The sequence below is a fragment of the Neopsephotus bourkii genome, unplaced genomic scaffold (genome assembly GCF_033783945.1).
Source record: "Neopsephotus bourkii isolate Nb327-2 ecotype Australia unplaced genomic scaffold, CSIRO-AGI_Nbou_v1 NB_1037, whole genome shotgun sequence".
In the NCBI taxonomy this organism is placed as follows: Eukaryota; Metazoa; Chordata; class Aves; order Psittaciformes; family Psittacidae; genus Neopsephotus; species Neopsephotus bourkii.
Window position 1 is genome coordinate 1,297,024 of NW_026901526.1, and position 16,829 is coordinate 1,313,852.

Genomic DNA, 16,829 nt, shown 5'->3' on the forward strand with positions numbered 1-16,829 from the left:
TGCATCTGTGGCAGCATTTGCCATTTATGCATGTGTCTTGGTGTCCTGGGTTCAGCACTTAAACCGTGACACTTGGGGACTGTGTGTGGGGTGTATAGAAAATGAGAACACAGAAAAAATGAAACCTAATCCGTTCTGGAGGCTGAATATAATTAGAGAGAGACAGTAATATTAGAAATGAGCAGACTTACATTTCTCTAAGAGCTGTTGATTTGTTTTGGGACAGTCTCAGTATAGATCAAGTCAACGATACGTTTTTCACTTCACAAATGCCATGCATGAATGAAGAGGTCACCGGTAAAGGCTGAGTTCTCAACATCCCACTTGCTATTTAAGTTCAGTCATGCAGCCTGTGTTCATATGTGTGAATGCGAGAAATGAAGACTGAGCCTGAAATAGCTTGTTTCCAGAAGAGATGCTTTTGTCCTTTCTTAGGCTGTGTTTGTCTAATACTCTCTTGAGCAAGCACAGTGGACTTGGACTGCTTATGCAAAGGTGTTTGGTTGATGCAAATGTGATGGAAGGGTCAGAAATCATCTGTCCCAGAGTTTCTTTTAATATCATACCTTTTGCTATGTGCAAGCAAACTTTTGTTAGAATTTGGAATAAATGACCATTTCTAATGTGTTAGAAATTTAAAACTCTAAAATGTGCTCAATGAACAAAGGGGGATGGACTTTATCTGGAACTCAATTTTATATAAATATATAGGAGGATCGTAACAATTGAGTGCAATGATTCTTCATATATAGCATCATTAAAATGTAGAAAACGTCATGCAGAATTTCTACAGGATACAGTGCAAATAAAAACGAATCAGGACATAGCCATGTGAACCCTAACAGCACTGCTTCAGCTGGCCTGCTTCACTCTGAAATTGTTCTGCTTCATTTCATTATTTTATTTTTTCTTTAACTACATAGTTCCAGCGAGCTCTTAACCTGTCACATCTGATGGGCAGGTCCCAGAGGCAGAGGAGATGTAACACATGATGAATTAACCAGCCTGGCTCTCCAGGATGCAGAGTACAAAGGTAACTCTTTGTTCTTAGAAGCTGACCTTTTATTACTACTAACTTACTTTTGATTTGCTGTGTCGTATAAGTGCGGAAAGTAGTCTGTTGGATTCCCCCATCACACCTGCGTGATCCTTGGCTTCACACCATTCCACCAATCGTTCCACCAGTTTGACATTTTTGCCCAGCTGTTCGGCTGCTTCTGCTGTATGATGCCGGAGCCAACAACACAACAAAAAAGTTGTCACTTTTTAAAGCAAATGCTAGAAAAATAAGCTGAAAGTTACTGATTAGAAGGAATTAGTGGAATTCTACTAATTTGTGCTAACAGTGGGAGAAGTCTAGGTTGAATGGAAGCAAATGCAGCCAGTCAGAATGGACACAAAATATAGAAAACCAGTCATAATCGAGTTTTTGAGAACAATTTATCAGCCCAGTTACTGAGGCTTGTGCATTTATTAGGGGAGACAGAGGTGATGTCACTCCCAGGTGAGCTAACTCAAAAATGTAAAACCAGGAGGGAGCGCTGTGGTTGGTTAGATTTGGTTTTATGGGCTATGTCACATTAGATTCTTAAGTGAATTTCTATTTCACATCTCATCCTTTGCTAGGACTAGAATGGATCTTTGAAGAAAATCTACAGGGCTGGGTCAAAAATAAGTACTTCTTATTTTATAAATCCTCATTCCAGAACAAGCTGTTCAAGGTGCTTGATCATTTTGAAATCACAGTTAATCAATTAAGTAGTGCTTTAGTCTGTTCCGGGGAGGTAGGTACACCCAGGAAATGCAGAAAGCGAACAGCAAAACAGGAGTGGTAGCTTGAAACACGCCTCAGTACACAGTTGTGAAGTGACAGTGTAGGAGACTTCTGATGTACAGAAGTAAATAAGCATTTGACACCTATTCCGAGGGTCCCTGGTAGTCAATTCAGGAGTTGTGGAAAAAAAATCAACCCACATTCCTCTCCCTTTCTATATGTATTAGAGTTATTCCAAGACTTCAGGAGTAAAATTTTAAAAACCCCTCTTCTTCTCCCTTTTAAGAATCTTGGCAGCATATCACAGACTGAACCAAAGAGAATCACTTAAACATAGAGAACAGTTTATTTTTACCTTGTGCATCTATTAACATTCTTAATGTTCCCAGCAGCTTGAATTGAACAGGGGGCATCTCCGATCTGAGAAATTTCAATACAGCTTCTGCAACACCAGCTGATAGCATCTTAGCCTTATTTACAACTGCATGAATAAAGAACAGGGATGATCTCAAGAGCATTTCTGGAAGATGCAGTTTATTTCCAAGGTGGCCTTGAAGCAAGCTTTCAGGCATGGTTTGAAACCTAGCTTTGGAACACAGACCTCAGGAACGTGAGTGAGTGCTGACAGAACTGTGTTGTGGAAAGGTGTCACAGTTGCTAAGACACAGGTGCGAAGTTAAGTGCTTTTCTTACCCTGTGCATCTGATTTTCAGTGTTCAGCCTGAACATAAACTGAAGGTTGGACTTTTCCCTCTCGGCCTAGGAAAGGGGTCTTCCAGAGCAGTCTTCAAGTAGAAGCCCAGGCTAGTACTTGCACCCCAAAATGACAAAACTCTGAGTCCCAGCAACACTTTTCTATTTCACATAGGCAAAGGAACTAAAGCATCCAATCAGCAAAATTACCTCTCCCCCAGCTCCAACACTGTAGCCTGACATGTCTGAAGCCTGCAGTCCTTGTACTGCCCCCTTCTCCCCCCAACTCCTTCATCTATGTTCTCCAGTTTTATAGAGCTCTCCGAAATGTATGTAAGATGCAAACTTGGTCCAATATTGTACTTAGATAAAAGTACTTATTTCATGGTCAGTGGTGTTTAATCACTGAGGCCTGTTCCTACTTGCTCATTTTTCTGTAATAATATGCATGAAATTTTATGTAGGTCTCTGGCAAACATCCCTGAGCATAGGCTACAGGAAGGCTTGCTGACTGATGGAAGTTAACAGAATTACTCAACTGAGTAAGGTAAGCAAGTGACATATAACTTCAGCTGTATGGGTTTAGGTAGGTATGAATGATTGTTTTTAGAAGCTTATGATTTGTCAAAACTGAAAATAGTAAAATAAGGTAAAATGGATGAAAGACTTGTTTTTTGGCTTGGCACGAGATAGCATACACAAGTATTAGACTTGCTTTGGTTTTGTGTGCATGTGCTCTGCCTTTTATGCTTGGGTAATCAAAATGTATACAAATTAAGTTACTAAAAATGACAGAATTAGTGTTCAGTTCATTGCCTACAAATAGTAACTAATTGCAGTGGGCTGGCTATTCTAACAGAGTACGTCCTGCTCTAATTTAGGAATTGCCAAAGCCTCAGGAAGTTACAGTAAGATGCAGTGTTTCAGCAGAGTGGGCACTGCTTTTTGGTGGGACCCTCAGCTGTGAGAGGGATCCCAAATGAAACAACCACAACCAAAAAAATGCAGTGCTTTGGACAGGAAGGACTGAGATATCATATCTGAGGCCTCCTCAGCTCTCTGCCTCTTACAAAGCTGCCCTTTCCTTGGTGGGGATAATCCTGTGGGATCAAAGTGGCAAATGGCAGTCAGTAGGCCTATGATGTATTTAAAACTGCTTGTCACCGCTGCTGTGCAAAAGACCTGAAAGCAGTGATGGGCCTGAATGAAAAGCAGCAGCCTGACCTGCCTCTAGACTGCCAGTCGGTTCTGCCACCCTCATCCCCTAGACGGATGCAGTGGGAGAACAGCATTTCACCTTCGGGAAAGCAGCAATGCAAAGTGAGGCTTACCAGGAATAGCCAGGTTTCTGAGAGCACTCAGTGCGGCGTGCTGCACCGTTACATTTCCGTCCTCCACATGTCTGTCTAGCAGATCCATCAGCTTTTGAACTATGCCATTATCCACCATATGGATGCAGTTTCCATCTGCATAAGAGAAGGCAAGTTACTTGGGAGAGGAAAATTATTAATAAGATTTTTACACGATCTTTTTATAAATAGGAGGATTATTTCCTTGCTCCTTTTAAGATTTCATTTTTGAGAATCTGACCACCATCATCAGTGGCAGTTGCAGTGCCCATGACAAATTTAGATGAGTGATACAAGGAATGGTGAAGAAGGCAGAAATCCCCTGTACGTCTCTGCACATGTGAAACAGTATTTTTATTGTAGGCTTGGTGCTTTTCAGGATTGTAAAATATAAAACTACTGATGTTGCTGTATAGCTCAATACCATCTTCTTACCATGACACCTAGTTTTTGTTTGTAGCTGTACAAACACAGAATGATAGAATGGCACAGATAAATTTACATAAGCTATTATGGCATATTCTTACCATTTCTGGCAAAATTTGCAATAGCCAATGCTCCTGCAAGCTGTAGCTGATGGCTGTTGGAAGGAATCCACAAAAGTACTCTTTGGAATACGCTGCCTTTTCCTCCTTCAAATAACTTTTGCATGGATTCATCTGGGGTGGAAAGCATAGACAGTCAGCAAGCCAAAATGTTTGTTAGGGAAAATGATTTTCTTTATTTTTGTGAAGCTCTGTTGGCTTCACTACAACTATTCAGTCCTGCAGTGGGATAGGAGACAAAACCTGACCTATTAAATGTTAACTGGCAGGGAGCAGGTAGAAAATTAATAAATAGTTAAATTCAGCAGCCAAATGGCATTCCAAGTATCTGCTGTTGCTTTGTAGAAGATAGCGACACAGCGAACTTACCTCCAAGCAATAATAAAACCATAAGATCAGAAGCTGTTTTAAGCTCTGCAACGTCATCCTCTTTGTCACTGTCCACAGTCTTCTGGACAATCTCAAGTAGGCACTCCACCAAGCCAGCTTCAACCAGCTGCAGTTTAATGACATCTGAAGAACAGCATGGATAATGGGCTCAGAATCATGATTTTAAATACATCTACTGTACATATACACAGGACGGACCACGAAACGAAGTAGCGATGTCAATGGTGGCACTGACAGATTGTGTAGATAAAACTGTGACTAATTTAAGTTCTCAGGGCCAACTTCTGCCATTATTCATCTACAGCCATTCCCCACCTCTGGACCACCTTTAGAGCACCACTGTACACTGTACGGAGCCGCTCTTCACCTCTCAAAAATGAGAATAGTTCTTTACAGCAAACTTCTGTCATCTCAGTCATCATGCAGCAGACTCACAAGGACTGCGCTGTGTTTGGCCTTTCCAAAGACTTTGGACTGTGTGGCAGAACAAAGTTAGGGTTTCTTACTCTATTCCACATACAGACGAGCTACCGAGTTCACTGAGACATACATGTATCAAATACAGCACTTCTGGCTGAAATCTAAGCAAGTAATCACCCATTTTGTTTAGCTGAGCCAAGATTTCTCCCATTTGTTGGAAAGGCTGCAGGAGGAGTACTGTAAGGCCAAATCCAAAAGGCTGGGTTGTGAGACAAGCTAATTTCTTAGTTGTTATTTGCAACAAGGCTCAACAGATAAGGTGATAAACATGTTCTTTAGGTGGTGAAACAGGGCTTGGGAGCAATATTTTTTGTGTTATTTCTACAGTACAATCTTTAACAAACATTTTCCTGTGAACTTGAAGCTAGCAATCTCCTTTACATGCCTAACCTCCCTTTCTGCTAAGTGGGAATGGCAGGTTGGTTGATGCTGTGTGATGTCTTCTAGTTATGTGGAAGTGATTCTGGTGGGTTTTGCATGCTGATTTTTACAATGCAGAGTCAGAACTCTCTTCAGAAATATGCAAACAAATGGGTTTCTCTTAGCTTTCTGCATGGAATGGTGTTTCAACAATGAGGAGTTTAAGTTCAAATATTTTCAAAGGCCAAAGCTTGTTGGATGTGCGGAAGTGTTTAATCTCTGGTGAAGGATGTGTCTGACTCTCAATTTCCTGTTATCACAAGGCTTTTTGCCTGAGTGATATTCATCGTTCCTCTAAGAGCGCCTGACCTTCCCATGAACTTTGTTAGGGAATGCAAAATATCCAGCTGAGATTTTTTAAATAGGCACTTTTGCACGGAGGTGCTTTAAAAAACAGAGTTCCCTTAGTTACAGAACACCAGGTTGCAGATGTTCTGTGAGATGAAGTATAAATTGGTACAGCAGTGTGCTTCAACAACAAAAAAACACAACCCTCAAAAAACCCCAACCACCAAGATCCAGATTTAGATGGTTTTCCTTCTTGACCTATTGCCTATTATCTATAGTCAAAAGCACCTAGACAGTACCCACACAGTGAGCTCGATTAAGTATGCCTTGAATCTAGGGTGGAAAAGTCTGGCTGACTACCTCTGACATTTAAGCTCCTGAGTTATGTTCAGCAGCAGTAAACTTACCAAATTGTGTAGCAATCATAAAATACAGTCTAAGAAAAATTAAGCATTTGAACTGAAATATGTCAAACTTGCAAAAGGTTCAACCCAATTCAGTGTCAGTCTCCAAGGATGGAACTATTTCTGAGCAAGTTGCTAGTTATGATATAAAAAATGAGTATGTTTTGGCAAAACGTGCATTTTTAGAACTGAAAAAATGAAACCTATATATACCACTCTAAATAATTTTTAGACTGAAGTAAAAATTTGTCTTGATTTATACTATGTAAACCAGACCCAGACAGAGTGTATGTGTACAACGGAGTAGGATGAAACCTAAATCTTTAGAATTTACAATCCTAATAATTTATTACATTCAAACACACTGTAATGCTGAGATGATTAAAACAAGATTATAGAGCCATCAAATACTGTGATGTCTTTCATACTCAGAACTGCTTCCCACTTCAGTTCACCTCCACCTGTTAACTCATTTCTATGCTTCCATTAAGGGCAGACGGAAGATTATGCAAACCACCCAGAACTCCTTGTGGAAGTACATCCTGGAGGGGTGACTGGGCACATACCACTTTCCGCTCCAGCTTCAGCAATGAGTGAAACTCAAGTCTCGTGGGGCTACTGTAAATTATGCCACCAAACACCGATATTAAATTCATATGATCTCTCAATGAACAATGAGGGAAGAGTGCTGAGCTCTTAGCTCTGCAATTAACGTGCCCCCTGCAAAAATAATGTCCATGGGTAATGGAACTGCCAGTGGCTCAATGATCGCAGGAAATGATGCAATGACCGATGTCCAGGTGCTATAACAGACTATGAAAACTTGAGCCAGTGTTTTGCAAACAAGTGTTGTAAAGCCATCTAAAAAGTGGCTTTTGATATTCCCACTGCAGGTTCAGGGAAATAAAATATAATCTACAGAGTGAATCAGAGGTGCCTGATTGTTATTGACAGGAGCCAAGAACAATTTGCTGGCTCCTGTCACATGCTCAGACAATTAAGACCTATTCACTTCATATAAAAATATCATCAAAAGGATCAGCTGTGGTGGCTTCTGGACAAGGCAGCCAGTTACTCTGCATTTAGTCCCTGAAAAAGACACCACTATACCAAATTATATATAAGGGAATGTATAAAAGATAGCGCAAGGAAAAAGAAAAATCCAAATCTCACCATTTTCTGCCAGGGGAGCCAAAACTTCAAAAATCATCTCTCTTTTATCATGCTCTATTTGCTTCTTGAACAGCTTAACAAGCTCTTCAGCAATGTTTGTGTAGGCAAACTGCTCTTTACTTGACTCTGTGAAGCAAAAGGAAAAAATCAGTATCAAGTAAACAAACCACATCAAAAGGAAGGACTCATTTTATTCTCTTTGTTATCAGGTTTATTCAGTAAGATGACTAATAGTGTTCTTCACAGACAAGAACAATAGACTTGGGCTTGTCATTAAATGAAAAGAAAAATGTCTAGCACTTCAGTTAAATGCACTGACCTGAACTGATGATAATCAAGGCTTTTAAAAGTACATAAATACATGGTCAATGCTGTTGGGGCTGTTTCTGCCCAAAAGCATGTAAAGGTAGCTATAGAAACAGGAACATTACAAAAATACATATATAGTCCTTAATTGCCCTCAGTTTAACAGGAAAACTAGCAGATTCTGTACTGCATTTTTCTGGGAGAGAGGAAGAGTTATAGTGAATGCTTTAACATTTACATGGTTTCACGATGGTGACACTTCCTTTGAAATCTGTGCATGGCTGTTGCAGGGTCATTTCATGCTAAACAGATAGATAGCATAAAGCAGCTTTACAGATGGGCTAGCTTAATACTAGGAGGTCAGCCAGTACATAACAGTTCTTCATATGTGGATTCAACAAAAGCACCTCTTGTTCCATTGCCTGTATCTTATTCCTCCTCATTGGCAGTATTACAGGGGATGCAGGTGGTAGGGCTGGTGCTCTGCATTCTTCAGTTGCCACCTCCTGAGAGCCATCTGTACTTAGAAAACCTTCCAGCACCTTTGCTACTGCTCTAATGAGTGGCTTGGGATCATTTTAAAGTAGAAGTGACCCAAAGGACTGGGGAAAAGCATAAAGTGCAGACCTAGACTCTTTTGCGCACATCCCATTATTGTTTTCTCTCAATATGAAGACTGCATAGCATATTATAAGTGGATTTTTGACCTTTCCAGTATATTTAAAAGCAGAACCATCACTCTATTTATTGGGCTCTTGCCCTGCTTTGACACAGAATAAGTTTCATATAATGCTTCTCAAGGGATCTGTGCAATGCAGTTGTCTCTTAAGTGATGAAAAATGACAACCTCAGAATAAAATTCCCTGAAGTTACAAGGCAAAAATAAAGTATTACAGTTATGATGTGATTGACTAAGCTATTCCTTAAGGGAGATTAAAGTATTACAAGCTAAATTAATTTTGTGCCAATCTTAAAGAACAAGCATCTTTATCTGTGTATGGGAACAGGAAGGCAAGCAGCTGCCACTAAGCTTCTTTCCTATGGTTCTTATTACCCAACTGGACAGAGCTGGATCTTTCTAAATGGAGAAAGGAAATACAGTTCTCAGTAGAGACTGCATTTATTGTATTTAATATCCTTATGGCATTAGTTGCATTTAAGCACTAGAATTTCCAGTATACAACTCATTATATTTTGTGCTGTGCCAACACAATACATACTGCCCATCTTGAAGATCTTTCACCTATTAATTTCTTTTGTGCTTTTTTGATGGCTCTTTCTATTGTAGATTTGCTAAGAAGACTTGCCTGCTATAAGCAAAGGTACTATGCATGTGATCAGACTGCACTGGAGAATGCTATGTTCTCTTCGGCCTTGAGATCTATGAATTTAGAACAATTGTGAGTAACTTGGCTACCAAACAGTACAAACTCACAGATAATTTTTTTGTGTTTTGAACTGCTGAATTGTCTTAGAAATACAGGATGTTATCATAACTGCTACACTACTGTACTCCAGTGCAAAAAACCCACCCCTCATATAACTAAAATTTCATAGAGCTGTTTAGCAAAAGAACAGCAATGTACAACACCAGTGATGATAAAACACAGGCCCTAACAACCAGTTGGTTTACACTTGGTGGAATTCCACTGAAAACTAATCCACTTGCAAAGACATTGGATCAAAGCAAGACCACAAACTTCAATTTACATGAAGCTGTAACTAAACTTGCTAAAAATAACATCTACAGCTTAATAGTAGTATTCATGGCTTATACACGCAAATATTTAGACTGGAACATGCTAAAGCTCTACATCTAAAACAATATTGTACAGGCAGATTTATGAACTGTGCCTGTGTCAGTTTCATTCAGTGTTTTCCATGAGCCAAATTCAATCTTGATATAACTTTGTGGAGCTACACTGGGATACATTATTTATATTATTAATAAATAATTCACAGTAAGTAGCTGTGCTCAGGAAATACTGTTTAGATGATTTAAAGTGTGCTTAGTTGCATTGAAGAATGTTAGCGTAAACCATAAGGTTGCTCTAAGTACCCAAATAAATTTCAGTTACAGGGGAAGACAACTATAGATTTTAGAGACAATAAGCAGAAACTGTTTGCTTTACATTTTGAATTCACAAAAAGCATCAGTGCAAAGCTTTTATTAGTGTTAATATTTAACTTTATGAAAACTGGATATAAATTTGAGATTAATATTATGGACTTACCAAGTTCTGCTAAATTGCCAAAAGCAACAAGGCACATCTCTGTCAGAGCTGCATTTTGGCAATGAATACCCAACAATTTCACTAATGTAGGAATAACACCCATATTGATAAGCTGTGACTGCAGGGTATCTACATAAAAAGAAAATACAACAGTGAGTTAGGATTTCTGTTCATAGTACTATTCTTTAAACCAAAAAAAGCATTTTTCACACAATGCAACTTCTAGGCTAAGCAGCATTACAATGTCTGTCTCCTCCACTATTCTACAGCAGAATTTGGTCCAGACTTGAGCTATGGACTCATAATTTCCCCTGTCCCTGGCAATGGATGTGTTCCCAGAAATATTCCCTCCTAATCTGGTCATAGGGTATAGTGAATTATGCAGCTACTGATAATTCTTTGGTTATCAGGTTGGGTTTCATTCTGAGCTCACTGAGACTAGCTGACTGAAATCAAGCAAAACTATGTCAGTGAAATCATTATTTGAGAGCTTGCTCCTATATACTGTTTTCCCTTAAAGATCAAAACTGGAAAATTAAAATTAGAATGAATATAAACTAGCACTGAAATAAACATGAAAAGTTTTATAAACACAGGAAGTCACAATGTAGATTATGAGGAGCTTGAGAAAAAAGAAAGTTTAATAAGGACAAAAACTGGAAGGTTTAAGAGAAGTCTTTAGAAGCCATTCTGATAATTTCTTGCATAGGATGAAAGTTTATAGTATTTACATGTAAGAAAGTTATTGCTCCTAGATGTCTGCAAATAGAAAGATGCTTTGATGGTTAGGCAGAGACATGATTGTTTTAAAAGATTATTTATAACGATATTTTCTCTTACACATTTTACCTATAACATAGCAAAGAAGAAAAACATTGTTTCACAGTTGAATAGAATGAAGCAGACATGAACACACCAGATGTTATTTAGTAATTTCCCTAAGCATCTTTTTTCCTTTGTTTTTAAGCACTTTAACTATGTTTAAATGTTACAGACTTCAATGAAGGATCCAAAGCCCACTGAATTCAAGAGAACTGAATTACTTCATTTAGCTTTGGGTCAAGGCCTACAGGGGAGTTCAGTATTACTTTTAAAGGAATTCATTCTGAGCAACTGAAATCAGGTGGAGTTTTTGTATTTCTAGAATCAGAGCCACAAAAGTTGCAAATTTTACAGGGAGATAAAAACATTTTACATCTTAAGGCTAGCAAATCTAGCATCATCTCATGCTCTCGGAAAAATCTTTGCCTTCAAGATTCTGTCAAGTGTGCTTTGAAGTTTTCATATAATAAAAATTATGAAAAGATTCTGGAATGTTTAGTTCATTTATATTCAGTGTTAAATACTTTAGTAATGATGATCAGTTTGGTACACTAAATAAGTAACTGGCATGGTTACTACAGGTTACCGGGGATAAGCAGGAATCCTTATAGCTTCACATTGTTAATAAAACTATATTACTTACCAGTAACTGAATTTCCTTTTTTTTGGGGGGAGGGGTTACCTCTTCCACAGATTCGTGGTCTTTAGAGAAATTTATGAGAAGCCATGTCAGACATCAAAGAGCTGTTGAAGTTGTCAAATTTCAGGTAAGTACAAATTGCACTAGCGCATGCATTGAATGCCATTTTATCTCCAGCAGATGTGTGAGTCACTACCACACCCTCCTACTTTGTTCCCAACTGACTGTAAAAAGCTGTCTCTGAATAGGAAAATCAGGGAGGGGGTAGATGGAATGGTTCTGTGGAGAAAATGATCATGTAGGAGAACTCGAGTTACTGGTAAATAATCTGTTTTTTGTCCTCGGTTTGTGATTGTCCCCTGTAGACACTTAAAAAATTTTGAAGGAAAAATGGTAGCCATGGAGAGTAGGAGAACAAAGACACAAACCACAAATGCCATAGAAAATGATGTGGAAAGAAATTGCTTTGTTACTAGATTATGCCTTTAGTCACTCTAAAATCACTTTGTCCAACTGTGATGGTCAAAGAAACAATCTCTATGGGCTTCATTTGGCAAAACGTTCTGACATCAGAAGCATAAACTCTATTTTCAGCAGGTTTTATTTTTTTTCTGCTGTCTCTTCCCGAGTACAAAATATGTGAAAAGCGCAGAGGAGAAGACAAGCAGAAAAAGGGAAACCATATCCATCTTTGAAAGATAATAGGAATTTTCAGAGGCAAGTAGAAGGATATATTGTTGTTCAAGAGAGCATGAGCACACTGATTAAAAGGCCTCTAGAATTCCCAAGTAGGAAAAAAGGAAAAAGAACACAGACCAAGAAAGATCAATTGTACTGGGTCAAAAGTCAGGTATTGCATCTGACTCTGTACCTCTCATTTGCCTGGACTGTAAAAACATGGCACCTGAGCACAGGAATGGTCTACAGAGGTAAGAATGGGATTATAGGAACTGCCAATAAGGTAAATATTGATGCTTTAACAGCGGTAAGTGAAAGGATAGATTTTTCTCTTTTGCTAAGGTCAGGACCCCTCTCCTAGTCACAAAGCTGCACAAGGGGCAAAACCTTTGAAAATAAAAGGCTGCCAGGGGTTACTTGCGATGTTTATTCTTAAACATGGGTTTGGCCATATGAATTCTGGGCTTGTCATTTTCATCTGTCATTACCACTAGTATGAGGCTCTTTCTCTAGTAAATACAAAAGCAAAGTCTAATAAGAGGAAACTGTTAGGCTTCTCACTGGTATGGAGACCTACAAAACTTTTTAGTTCAGAGAAATTAAAACCATCTAAGTGGTTCAGTCTTAGCTGAAGGGACTGCCAGTGGTTCTCTGGCTGTCCTATGAAAGACCGTAGACTGGGTAACTTGGAATAACTGCATGTCTCAGTCTTTCACTTCAGGAAGTGTTAAGGCCCTACTAGAGCATGAGACAAATTCAGGGGCCACATGCATCCATCCTACAAGCAGTTGCCTGACACAGGACTAAACTGAGCCATGAAACCAGGCAAAACCATGTCTTGGGATGAAACAAGCATTTTTATGAGCCTCCTAAGCAGAACTTTATGCATAGTGAGCAGGAAGCATGAAAACCAAATGCCTCTTCTGAATTTATGACTGAAAGCCACAAAAGAAACTCTCACAAATTATACACTGCTATCACACGTTGCACTAGTAAGAGGCCTCTGTGTTCTCTTGGGGTGAAAAGCACTGACAGTGATGCTGTACAGATGCATATACAGGTAGATAAAAGGCAATCAATACATGCGCCAGCACAAAGAATTACCTACCGAAAACTTGAATTTCAATGGCTCCATGTCCTTCGGTGACACACATGGAAGCTCCAAAGAGTAAGATCTGGGGAGAATATCCCAAATTGAAAACTTTATTGGGGGCATTTGAGTTTAAAATGCCGATTTAGGCTAGTTCATGATTTTGGATAGAACTTCAGAAAACAAAAGTCATTTTGTGTTTCATCAGTAACCGTGATTATAATGCTAAAGGAGAATTATTTTGTCGAAATCGGTGGCATAATTTCATACCCTAGAGAAACCTGCTTGTGATCCCCACATCTATGTTAAATCATCATACAGCATAAGTAATTGTTTTGATTACCTTACTATCATAAAAACCATACTTTTTATTTGGTCTTACATGCTTTAGGTTCCTTTGCATTTAAGTACACTTAGGTCTTGAAAGCATGCTAGACCTCTTTAGCTTTGATGTAAATGAAACAAAAACCATGGCAAGCACGAAAATAAGCAAAGAGAAGTCTTGGAAAGAGGCATTACTGAAATATTGCTGTTAGACCATAATAATGGTCCCATAAATCTCCTTTTCATTTCTTGTGCATTTACACAGCTTCTGCAGATACTAAACAGTGCAAATCAGTCCCCAGCATTCATTCATTCCAGTCACTAACAGCTTTGTGAGAATAAGAAGGGCTTGGCAGTTGTATGATTTGACATCAGAATGTTACATCTTACAAAGGCACCGAAAGAAAGACAACCTTGACAGACTGAAGTTTAATATGAAATGAGATGAGGAAGCAATTATAAACATAATTATTTTTATCTACATATATGCACCCATACATAAACATATGCATACTTTCACACATGCATGCTGTATCCAGTAAACTTCTGATCTCCAATTTGACTACCTAATAAGCCAACTGGCCTAGTTTTTCCATTATTTCTGCATTTCTTTAAAAATGCTTTTGTGGTTTCTTTTATAAATCTCAAGAGACAATTAGTTACCTTGTAGACTGATACCATTAACCTGTAAATAGTCTTGGCTCACAGGATTATGAGATCTGCAGAATCATAGAATAGTTAGGGTTGGAAAGGACCTTAAGATCATCTAGTTCCAACCCATGGGCAGGGACACCTCCCACTAAAATAAGAATAACTACTCATGTTGCCCTTTCACATGACTGTTAGTTTTATTAGATTAGCTTTTCATTTTTTTATCCAAGTCTGCTTTGCCTCTTGCTCTTAAGCAGATTGATAGCTATACACAGACTATACATAACAGTCTTCAGAATGGGAGAAGCACAACAATGTACTGAACCCCCTGAAAGGTGTTGAAACAGCAGCTTTAAGCCAAATAAGGTTTGCATAGCTTGTCAAAGAAGGAATTATTCAAGGGTTTTGTCAAAACCTTCTTTTGCTTTTGCTTTAGTTTGCTTATTTTGGGATTAAGCTATGAGCAAAACCATGCATAAACGTGTGTGACATGTTTGTTTCATTCCTACCCATACCTGCAACTTTGAATTTTAATAACTACTAATGGACAGCATGAATGAGCTATTCGTGCCAGACTGAATTTGGATAGTAAAATATGATTATTACAGAGAGGGTAAAGATGATAATCTGGGCTGAAGAAAAAGCGATGCATCCCATCCAATAAAACCCTCTGATTTTTAGCAATGCAATTAAAAATTGACACTTTCTTTTTTTAGGCTTAAAAGAACTGCAAGAGATGCCAAAGCCAAGTTTGTTCTGTTCACATTGTGTAGCCACTAATGAAATAAAATACCAAGGAGGCAAAGGGAGAACGGAGAGACAGCAGGCAAAAATAATTCCTGAACACAGCAGATGGCATAAGAACCTTGTCAAGAGAATCTTAAAGCTCAGATAATAGCATCATAAATGCAGTTACAATTCAAGCTGAGTGTCCAGAATAGGGACAAGATACAAGAATGCTCCATTAACCTGCTCTGTTTAGGAAAAGAAAATATAACTTAGAGCTGCTCTTTAGTTACTGTTTTTTTAAAAACTTGCGTGATAAATCCCTATGAAAATTGAAAAACTTAAAAGTACTCAGAAACGAGTGCCTCAGTGCTAAAAAAATTAGGTAGTTGATAGCTATTATAAAGTATTAGCTATTGGAAAAAGGGGGCAATTAGCTGACTGGGAATGATGAACTGTTTAGAATGAAATAAACCAATTTAGATACTCCTTGCTTGTAAAATGCTAAGGACTTGAAAATATTATGGTGTTCACCGACAATTAGATGCAACTAAGAACCCAATGTGCTTTAATTGTCCTTATCTGGATAGGTAGTGCAACTTACAAGAGAGCAAGTCATTAAAAGTGGTAAAGAAATCTTCAAAGTCCCCACTTGTAATTTTGTAACATAGCATGCTAAGCGGGGAAGGATTACAGAAAGAAGAAAAGAAGGTAGAAGTGCTATTTCAAAGGCTAAAACTTCCACCTTACATTTCTAATACTTTTTCTTTTGTCTAATTTGTTTCCATAACTACAGACAAAGCAATCTGGGACGCTAGGCTGCCATCCCATACTCCTCATCCTTCAGCAAAACCAAGGCAGTGTTTACCTTCTGTGTAAGTAACATGGGATGAAGTCTTTTAAGTGAATATGCTAACCTGGAGCACAAGTAACTGTCGGGGCAATCTGAGTTTAAGTCAGTAATGAATTGCATTTACTCAGAATATTATCCATCTGATGCTGCAATGCATGGAAGCAAGTGGTTGTCTTGGGCTCACATGTGACACTGACTGTTGTCTTGAAAGTTTAAAATGGTCCACAAGTGATATTTTTAGAGCAGTTCACATCTATGGTCCAATGGTACTTGCAGCTCTTAAGACAAAGCTGGCAAGATAGGTCACCTGCCTGTGTTGCCATTCACGTGCTGCAAGTACGGCCACTGAGATCTCTTCCAAAAAATTTAACCCTCTGACTCACAATTTATTTTTTTATTGATTTGGCAGATTATTTAGGGTTTAATTCAGTGGTTGTCCAGTCAGTGACCCAGTTTACAACGAAACTAGAGGACACAAGTCTTACAGAGCATACCCATGGGTGCTTGGCCAAAGAGGAGCTGAGTCCCCACCAAAAGGCCCTTTTTGATGGATGGAGAACACCAAATATGTGGGGTAGGGAAGGGTTTGGTAAGCCCCCAGCATTCCTCCCCGACATGGTGGTAGGACAGGGTAGTGCCCTGTGTCCTCCCAGGTCCAGGAGCTGGAAATACTTCAGCATTTCTCACTTCTGACACTTATTCAGTGGCTCCTGTGAATATTGCATCAGTTCATTAGTTTGTGTGAGATGAAAGGTGTTGTTTAGCTAGTGAATCCTCCTAGTTGTCACTGAACTACACAACTGCTTTATTGATTGCATCAGAATAAGCTGTCTTGCTACATGGAATAAGTCATTTATTCAATGTTCATAACACTTAAACTGTTCAGAAACTGCTTGTTTGGGAGATTTATCTCATAATTGTTTTCCTAGGGAAGATCTGTGGGGAGTTTGGTCACCAAAGCAAAACTGATACACTACCTCTACACAGCA

General features: G+C 38.8%; 1 protein-coding gene and 1 long non-coding RNA gene across 7 annotated transcripts in view; one reads left to right on the plus strand and one right to left on the minus strand.

Annotated features, from left to right (window-relative positions):
• RAP1GDS1 (Rap1 GTPase-GDP dissociation stimulator 1) overlaps nucleotides 1–16,829 on the minus strand; it is a 97,501-nt gene that overhangs the window by 8,250 nt on the left and 72,422 nt on the right. For all 5 annotated transcript variants that reach the window (XM_061360939.1, XM_061360941.1, XM_061360938.1 and 2 more), the window contains 7 exons: nucleotides 10,057–10,185; nucleotides 7,517–7,642; nucleotides 4,731–4,874; nucleotides 4,344–4,475; nucleotides 3,799–3,933; nucleotides 2,130–2,255; nucleotides 1,081–1,220 (listed from right to left, as the gene is read on the minus strand). In XM_061360939.1, coding sequence (XP_061216923.1) covers nucleotides 1,081–1,220; nucleotides 2,130–2,255; nucleotides 3,799–3,933; nucleotides 4,344–4,475; nucleotides 4,731–4,874; nucleotides 7,517–7,642; nucleotides 10,057–10,185 — 932 coding nt within the window. The remainder of the gene's footprint in view (nucleotides 1–1,080; nucleotides 1,221–2,129; nucleotides 2,256–3,798; nucleotides 3,934–4,343; nucleotides 4,476–4,730; nucleotides 4,875–7,516; nucleotides 7,643–10,056; nucleotides 10,186–16,829) is intronic.
• LOC133216329 (uncharacterized) lies at nucleotides 2,938–15,119 on the plus strand. Of its 2 annotated transcripts, none has more exons than XR_009726621.1 (3): nucleotides 2,938–3,014; nucleotides 11,554–11,645; nucleotides 14,978–15,119. It is a non-coding gene; the product is annotated as an uncharacterized LOC133216329 (long non-coding RNA). The 2 variants fall into 2 exon arrangements; XR_009726620.1 differs by lacking the exon at nucleotides 2,938–3,014 and adding an exon at nucleotides 6,180–6,963.